Genomic DNA, 9,185 nt, shown 5'->3' with positions numbered 1-9,185 from the left:
TGTCCGGAATCGATCGTATATTTTATCCACATTCTTATCGAAAGCCAACAATTTCAGATATTCACATCTCTCTTCGTCGTTTTCACAGCTCACTTTCGACTGAATTATTATTCGCTCCAAATCTCAACATTTTTCAACTTCCATGCACTCTAGCGTTCTTTCTTTGTCTTTCTCTCTTTCTCTCTTTCTCTCCTATTCTCTATTTCCCGTAATTCGAAACTCTCCAACCACTCAATTGTTCGTGTATAATAATGTATAATAGTACTAATATAGCATCTCCAAAATAACGGATTGTGTGAATTAATAAATAAATTTCTTCGTCTTATAGTGTTATTATTTTTTGAATAACATTTAACAGTTTTTTTTTTTTTTACGTTTTGTTTTGTATCGCTCCAAATTTCCTTTTCAATTCATTAATTAATTATATTCAACCTAATTATAACTAATTATAATATTAATAATAATAATAATAATAATAACAATAATAATTTCATTAGTTTTATTATGAATAATAGTTATTATCAAATAAAAACCTTTGATTTAAATGATAAGACGAGCTGAAGTCATCATATAATGTATCTACTACGACCAACTAGGTCACTATTAGGTATATCTATATTTCTCATTTGTAAGCAAACAGCAGGTTCTTCATAGAAAACAAAATCATGAGGTCACGGATGAAACATGATTAAGAAATATATTGATGTATGTGTGTGTGTGTGTGTGTTTGTGTATGCTTTTCAACCTTTAATGAATTATTTTGTTGAGAATATTTCACCTCAAAATTTATCGGACCGCTTTTATCAGTTTTCTTAATTTTTTTTTTTTTTTTAATACCACGATTTCTCTAGTTTCATGAGTGTCACTATTGTGAATGGTACATTGTACCTTGAACAAGTATTCTCCTGAAAAGAGAAAGAAAGTAAGAGATTGACAGTAAAAAAAAAAAAATGGAAAACTTGTATCTTGCGTAAAAGATTAATCTGCCTTTGAACAATTTGTAATTATAATATTTAGTACCTATACGTCGTATACAAAATTTAAATAAAACATTTATTATAATATTGAGAAATTTATGGGGAAGGAGCTGAGGGACTTGTAATGGGATTTTAAAAGGAATCCACCGTACCTTATTTATTTATAATATGTATCTAACGTATTATTTATAATATATTTTATGTGTTTTCTGTTCAACTTCCTTTTTTTTTTTACCTTTGTAATTCTTTCTATCAAATATGAATTTGCAACTACGGTTGTTCAACGCATTCATGATTCAAAAGGCTTGGGGTCGGTAGAGGTTTTGATAAGAGGGACAAGAACTACGCAACTGTTCCATGATTTCAAGGAAATTTCATGCAATTAAGGCAATACATAAGCAGATTCAAATTTTCTGTAATTTCTTTTGAATGTCGTATCCCTTTCATTACTATCAAAAAAAAAAAAAAAAATTAATAAAAAACAAAAATAAAAATAAAAACGGGATTAGTTGATTGATGGACTACTTATGGAGGGCGCTTTACCTCATCCCCCTAAACTGGCAGCCTTACAGACTTATCCAAAAACCCCATTATCCCTTTTAGGCCATCCGTCCACTGAATTGTGAACAATGAAGTACAAATTTGTTTTTTCATCATATGGTCAACAGTGTGGGCATTAAATCGCCAAGCAGAGGTCAAATACTGTGACGGTTAGTTAAAGTCAGATAAGGAGAGATCAGATTTTAATCGATTCACCATATTAGTTTATGATTTTTTCTTTTTGTTCCTTTTCCCATAGTAGACTATTTCTCCAAAACAGATTCTGAAAATATACAGGCAATTTCAGTACACGTATCTGGAGAAAATGTCGAAAGACCAGTTTTATAAATGTACCACGAACGAAAGTTTGAAAATACAGTAGAACCGTATTTCAACCATCGAAGTTTAATCCAGGAGTTTATATGTCGGTCTGCCTAATTTTATTTTTTTTCCATTCCACATCTCTATCCAAGTCAATTGCTGCTTATTTATACTGGGAAAGTGGTGTCACTTGATATTACGCATGTATGCGTATATGAATATATTTACGTATAAATGAATTACAACCGAGTGATAGTTCGGTAAAATACGCTGATCAAGTTTCTGCACGTAGTAGAAAAATGTTAAAATTGCTCTTTCCGTATTTTCGTAATTAAAAGCAGAGTATCGTGATGTCACAGGATTAATATTACTATAATTGCGAAATATACATAATAGGATGAGATACTCTTTATCGTGAAACACTGTGAAGGTGAAAACAAAACTTATCAAATTTAACAACCTTAGTGGCAAGAAAAAATAATGAAAGCCTTTCACTAGAATATTTGTCCTTTTATCATTATTCTCTATCTCTATCTCCATTGTGTAATTGGTTTTTCTTTTTTTTTTTTTTTTTCTTTTTCCTCGTTTCAAAGCCAGAATCGTTTTTATTTAATTCTGATACTATATACTCGTGCAACTACTATTTATTAGTTATTGCAAATATTTTTATCAGATTATTTTCAGCGGTGTTAGTACATGTGTTTGTACGTGTCATATCTATTCATATCTATGCTTATCTCAAATGGGTTAAGCAATTATTTCATACACAGAGGGCTACTACAAGCTGGCGGTAAAATAGAATCATTGTGAAAATTTGAAGAAAAAAAAAAATGTCAAGAAAACTGACGACTTCGTTTACTCAACATTTTAACAATTTATTATACAGATTTATTATATGTAGTGCTGAAATTCATTACTTGAAAAAAATATGTTTGTATGAATACATATATACATATATAAAACGAAAAAAAAAAAAAAAGAAATACCTCTACTGCAATATACTCTACATAAAATAACTAGCAACAGTGATAAATTGTTGAGTACTGATGGTCACCCTGCACGAATATTCCACTCTGCGAATTCACAAGGTACCAGTGAAAAAAACAGACGGTCTTTCATCACTCGGAGATTTTAATGAACAATACATTAACGCTCAAAAAGAAATATTATTTCACCTGAAAATAGCGACTCTCTGGGCAACTAAATTTCTGGACCCGTTTGGTTAATTCTGCTTCAATCTTGTAATTATTAAGGAAATTAGAAGACAAAAATTACCGATGACTCGATAAGAAAAAACCACGGCTTATAATCGAAAGAATAAGAGTATGTGATCGCGGAATACAGTACTTTACTAAAAACTTTACTTTAGTAAAATAATTACACTATACAGCAGCATCTGAAGTCTACCGAAGTTTTCGTAACGAAGGCGCTCCGAAACGCCTAGTAAAATATTTATATAAGGGAAGATCAGTCGGGTTAGATAGCTTTTTTTCTTTTTGCAATCATCTAGGTTCCAAGCATGCGAATGAAAGTTTCTTCAAACAAATGTTTGGAATTTACATGAGTTACCGACGGTAACGGAAAATGATAAATGATAAAATGTGACTTTCCCATCATAAATGTAGAAGCAATGACAGCATCTGTTATATTAAATTCGTAGGGTAACCACGACAACAGAGTGAGATTTTGTTTGGCTAGGGAAAAATTTAAAGCTTTGCTAGGAAAAAAAAAGAAAATATTTCTATGACCAGTGACTACATCACTTGACAATATTATTGTTTTATCTCTCCATATTTTTACATGATTTTGCTACGACTATTGTACTATTATAATCGTAATGATTCTAAGACTTCTATAGCGAATACAAGCGCATTTGCAAGGGGGATGAGGACGTGTAAAACAACCATATATCAGTTGATTTAAAATAACAACTTGGTTATTGTGGTGAATAAGAGTTTTAAATGACAGCTTTGCAACCAACAATCTGGAACCATTTCCAAAGTAAAACTGTGTATCGCGGTTATTATGCATTGTCCTACGTGTATTCGACTCAGAAAACGACCATGGGGATTTTGTTTATCAAATTCAGCAAAATGAACCGACTACATATCTGCGTCCACGTAGATCAGATTTTCTTTCACAGCAAAATTAGATTCAAAGGGAAAAAATACGTGGATAAATGTACCCATAATAACTATCGATAGTACTACTATAACTACTATACTTTTTTGAACCTCACTGTTCATTACACAGAAGAAACAAGAACGAGGAAAAATTCATTTAAAATATTCCAACGCTCGAGGTTACCCCGCGAAATATTGAAGTACATGATTTGTCAACATGTATATGCATACTACTAAGTAGCAAATTGAAAAAACAATTTTTGAAAAAAAAAACGGTATACAAATAAACTATACTCACATAAACGGAAACAGAGTTGTGTCGATTGTGATCTGCGTGAAAATAATTACGAGTTGTATGTATGTACCTATGTGCAATTTGTTCTCATATTTTTAAACATCGTTAGAGAATATAATTTGAATAAGAAATTCATGAATCGTAACAAATACACTATGGGCTGTGCATAATGTTATGTATAACTTGAGTGATAGAGGTGTACGAAAAATATACTGTGTTTCAGTAACATTTCGCCGGCATGTTGGTGTAGGCAGTAGATTTGTTTTTGAAAAAATCTTACCCACCAAATACGAAGAAAAAAAAAAAAAAAAATCAAAAACAAAGATGAAAACGTTTAAATGCCTCTACGTTGGAAAACTTCAATATGCCTGACTATACAAATCTTTCTTGGAAAATGGGCAGAAATGGATGGAGCGCTGATTAAAATATTAATGTAACGTAACAAAGTCCTACGGAGAAAGATATCAGTGGAGTTGTATTTCAGTGATCATCTGCGTCATGAAGACGCTGACGTTTAGGCTGCTGCTGCTGCTGCTGGTGATCAGGGGGCTCTGGACTCTCAACAATGGCTAAAGGGGCTGGAGAACCTGGCGAGCTGTCAGGTTCATCGTGCGCTCGCTTTCCAACCCCAACGCCTGTATCAGGTCCAATAAAGCTCCCACTAAAATGATAACCAATAAAACTTTACGTGATTCATCGTCATCCGTATTATACATATTCATTCCTTGACGGGAAAAAGCACAATTCATTATCTAGGAAGATTTCTATGCAGGATAAATCCTCTTTTGAGAGCTGAACGTCCTATACTAATACATACCTGTAGTTGTAGGAAGTTTGTACAATAACAGGAGCTGGACTATATTGTCCAGCAGGCGATAAAGAGTGTTCTTCTCCAACATTTCCAGGCACCAAATATTTATCTGTGAGAGAATGTTCATTTAACACAGTATCCACCTAGATTCGGACGTGAACGTTCAAAACTTAGTTTGCAACAGAAAGGCTCAATTATATCAGTTTCTTGTCTAATATTTCTGGTTCTTGAAGAATGATGAAAAAAATATGTTGACGATTAAGAAGAGCAAACGGAACCCAAACATTGCAGAATTGTACATGAGATAGTTTGGTTTCCATTTTTATAAGGCAGTCACACCTAACATCAAACGAAAAATCAAATGCTATCCATTTCAGACTTTCACCCAACTAATGTAGGAGAATATATCTGGATGCTGCTGAGATATAAGCAAGATTTCAGGAAAAATCCACTACCAAAATTTTCCACCTCCAAAACTCATAATTATTCTCACCATTCGCAGCGTGATATATTTATCACAAATATCTAGAGGAATTATGATTTTTAATGAAACTTGAGCACTTATTTACCCTCTCTGGCTCCGTCGCTGTTTACTCCATTTGTAACAACGGTAATCTGCTGCATCAGACGCCCTTTGTGATTGGGAGGTGGAGCATAGGGATGCCCAGGCGAGCCAGGGGCTGACTGGCTCGTAAGCTGACCTGCCGGCGATGATACAGAACTATCTGGATAAGACTCTGGCCCTGGCGATCCCTCCCGACTCAGGCACTCCGGTGTCATAAGCCCACTGATACCCACATGTGATGGTGAAGCTGGGGCACTCCTATGAATTTATTAATTCCAACTGTTATCTTTGTTAACATGTAAACGCGGAGAGAAAAGAAAGTCAACTTCTTAAGCATTAGAACACTTGCCGCTGCCGTTTTCATTCAATTAGGGAAACTGAACCTCTATTCCAACGTACTACGCGGATATTATTAGCTAACCAAGAAATTTCAATGCCATATTGTATCGTTTTATGTTTTGATTGTGATATGGAAAAATAAAATCACTTTGCCAGCATTGAAGTAAAATTCGTCTCAAAGGTCAAATGCCGACTCTTTAAGATTATAACGCAATGAAAAAACAAAACAGGTCTGCAGTTACGTGAAAAGTCTATACGTATCATTCATTTCGATTAAATAATCTTCATTTATAAAAATTGCTTACACAGTAATGATGGTTTAATTTTCTGACAAAATAATTGACAAAATATTTTTAAAAACATCAATACGAATTGTAAAAAGTTCTATCTATCACTCTGATCATTGAACGATAGATACATTGAGCTCCTGTGGCCCCAGGAAACCCAACTCCAGCAGTGAGCATATAACACACAATTTTCTGATCTCTGTACGAAATTCAATCCAGAATAAAAAGTGCGTAGGTTAAAATATGCATGGATAAGTAAGAAGAATATGAATGAAAAGAATACCTTGACGATAAGCCAAAGGGCGCCCTGAAGCAGGGGACCCCTCTTTGTCTTCTCCTCCTAAATGCTTGTTCGATAAGTTTAGCTTCTGACTGAGGATCTATCCTCCAAAAAGATCCTTTACCAGGTTCCTCTTGGCTCCTCGGGACTTTGATGAAGTAGCGATTGAGTGAAAGATTATGCCTTATAGAATTCTGCCAGCCTTTATCGGCTGTCCTGTAGTAAGGATAATTTTTAGTAATGTAAGAATAAATCCCCGAAAGTGTGAGTTGCTTGTCCGGAGCAGAAGCAATCGCCTGTACTATGAGTTGAGCGTAAGAATAAGGTGGCTTCGAGTCATCTTTCGGAGGACTGTAGTGCGCAGGTGTTCCATTAGCTCCCCCACCTCCGCCACTTCTATATCGAGGTTCCGCTCCAGGCTCAGGACTTATCTGTCGGCTTGAACTTTGCCCGACTTCAATGCTGGAATTCTGAGGACCACTGGCAACGACAGCTGCGTATGCGGCGACCATTTGAAGGTCTGCTGAAATGTTTCTCCTGCCTTGACCCGCCCTTGGGCTTGCTGGACAAGAATTAGCCGCACTAATCGTGCCTGTGGGCGAAGGAAACGGACTACTGTATCCTGTGTCTGGAATATTGATGCGAAGAGGCGGCAACGGCGCTCTTTGCTTTGGCGGTGACGGAACTCGGACATTGCTCTGCTCTTGTTCGTCGATCAATGATTGAAACACAAGCCGTATGTTGGTGCTTGGAAATCTAAATGTACACCTAAAATAACGAAATGGATATCAGTACGTGTTGCATTTGCATGTGTCAATATTATTGTTTTTCATCATTTCCTTATTCAAAGAGCAAACACTGGCTTGTTATTTTCGTGTTATTGGAATGGTTAAATTATCAGTAAACCAATCATGACTTGTGTTGATACTCAAAAGAAAAAGCGTGAAACGCGTAGTTCTCGCTTTCTCGACTTCACCTCATATTATTAAGAATGGTTGCTATACAAATCCCATAAGTCATCCCACTGATTACCTTGCTACTGCAGGTATTATATCATTGATTTCTCATGAGGAAAAAAAAAAAAACACGTGACATAATGAGTTTGCTTTGAAATTGTTGAAAACATTCGGTGAATGAAATGCGTATGATAAGATCGACGAAAAACAGTGTTAAAACATAAGGGAGTATTTACACGGGCGTCGCTCCGATAATCGGGATGAAAAATTGGAGGCGTGAGAGGCGCGTTGCATTCTAGGTTACAAAGACAGGCCGCAGTTACATCACACGATAAGACATACCGTAAAAACGTGTTCGTATGGTACATACGTAATGGTTTAAGTTTGTATGATTTAAAAGCATGCAGGCGAATTGCCCCGAGCAGCAAATAGCTATAAATAGAACGAGAGAGTAAACAAAAGTGCTAATTGTAGTTGAGAGTGAGCCGGATAGTTTCACGTGGAATATATAATCTATTTCGGAAAGTGTGCCACCCTCTGTGGTGATTTTTGTAGTAACGATTTAAGCCCCTCGTCTACGGGGTCAGCGGCTACTAGGAATTATTTGTTTACATTGAGTTCATATTTCGGTGGGTATTATCGGAGGAGCGCGGGGGGAGGTGTGCGATATAGATTAAGGGGGAGCGATCGGTGCCGGAGGGGGGGGAAGGAGGGGGGAAATAATAGCTTACGATTTTGGCAGCTGAAATGCGGGCGCCCCTTTGCGCTGAAAAACACCGTCAACGAAGACCCCGTTCTTCCCGTTGCACATCATGAAGAAGTACGGATGATCGTAGAATATTTCCAAATGCTTTCGAGATATGAAACTTGAGTGACCCATGTTTACGTCTACATCGCCTTTGCTGCTGTTGCGACCGATGGTTATGCGCTTCTGGCGAACCATGTACTCGAATTCGCGGCCCTCGAGCCTCGCGATCGGCATTCCCTTCGCCTCTGTGTTCCATTGCACTTTTGAGGGGCTCGCGGGTGCCGATTTCAATGCCAAAAGGGCCCAGGCGTCACTCTCCTGCGTTTGCGAATACGTGGACATATCACTCAATCACTAAACACTCTTCGCGAATCTCCGTAATATGGCCGGCCCTTACCAACACGATACTGCTGGCTGCCTCACCGCGACCAGTTCGACACGCACAAATATTTCTCTCCTCCTTGTTTACCCACAATCCGAAACGTGGGTGGCCACCACGTGACGCAGCCCGTTAATACGTCCTCACTAGCGGCTAGTTCAAAACCCCTGGTACATACGCCCTTCGTCAAAGTCAAACCTGCATTACGACAATATGTTTACCCTATCGGCCCCATAAGTTCGTGTATATTATCGCGATATTCATGCTACGCGACCGTTCCGTAATACCGAAAAGTCAATAATACCCATTATCCAAACGAGTACGCGACACAGGTGCATTTCTGTCTTCTGCTCGAGCCGACGAAGGGACAAAAGGAAGCGGAACTTGTCTCGAGGCCATTTTTTTAAATTATTTCAATATGGCCGACCTCACGCTCCGTCAACATTCAGTATCGCATCAAATTCGTTTTACTTTACGTTTATTTCAACTTATCAATATTTTACATTCTCCCAAATTCATTTTATGAATTTCAACCGATCTATACTTACTCTCCCATACCTATCA

The 9,185-nt window shown here is 36.8% G+C and overlaps 1 protein-coding gene across 1 annotated transcript; it reads right to left on the bottom strand.

The window, feature by feature from the left end:
* LOC124175220 (forkhead box protein K1) lies at nt 1-8,998 on the bottom strand. Its single transcript, XM_046555241.1, has 5 exons — nt 8,226-8,998; nt 6,542-7,306; nt 5,637-5,890; nt 5,074-5,176; nt 1-4,917 (listed from the first exon to the last, which is right to left on the bottom strand). Exons 1-5 carry the CDS (start codon nt 8,582-8,584, stop codon nt 4,737-4,739), a joined length of 1,662 nt encoding a protein of 553 aa, XP_046411197.1. The 5' UTR covers nt 8,585-8,998; the 3' UTR covers nt 1-4,736.
* Between the last annotated feature and the right edge of the window lie 187 nt (nt 8,999-9,185).

Source organism: Neodiprion fabricii, chromosome 2 (assembly GCF_021155785.1).
Source record: "Neodiprion fabricii isolate iyNeoFabr1 chromosome 2, iyNeoFabr1.1, whole genome shotgun sequence".
Taxonomy (NCBI): Eukaryota; Metazoa; Arthropoda; class Insecta; order Hymenoptera; family Diprionidae; genus Neodiprion; species Neodiprion fabricii.
This window is presented reverse-complemented; position numbering and strand designations above follow the sequence as displayed.

What these genes read in the sequence shown, in the direction of transcription:
- LOC124175220 (XM_046555241.1), bottom strand. Translation starts at nt 8,584, where the DNA reads ATGTCCACGTATTCGCAAACGCAGGAGAGTGACGCCTGGGCCCTTTTG. An exon ending in CCCTTTGGCTTATCGTCAAG is followed by an intron (nt 5,891 to 6,541) that starts GTATTCTTTTCA and finishes ATAAATTCATAG; the next exon opens with GAGTGCCCCAGCTTCACCAT. An exon ending in CAGCGACGGAGCCAGAGAGG is followed by an intron (nt 5,177 to 5,636) that starts GTAAATAAGTGC and finishes ATTCTCTCACAG; the next exon opens with ATAAATATTTGGTGCCTGGA.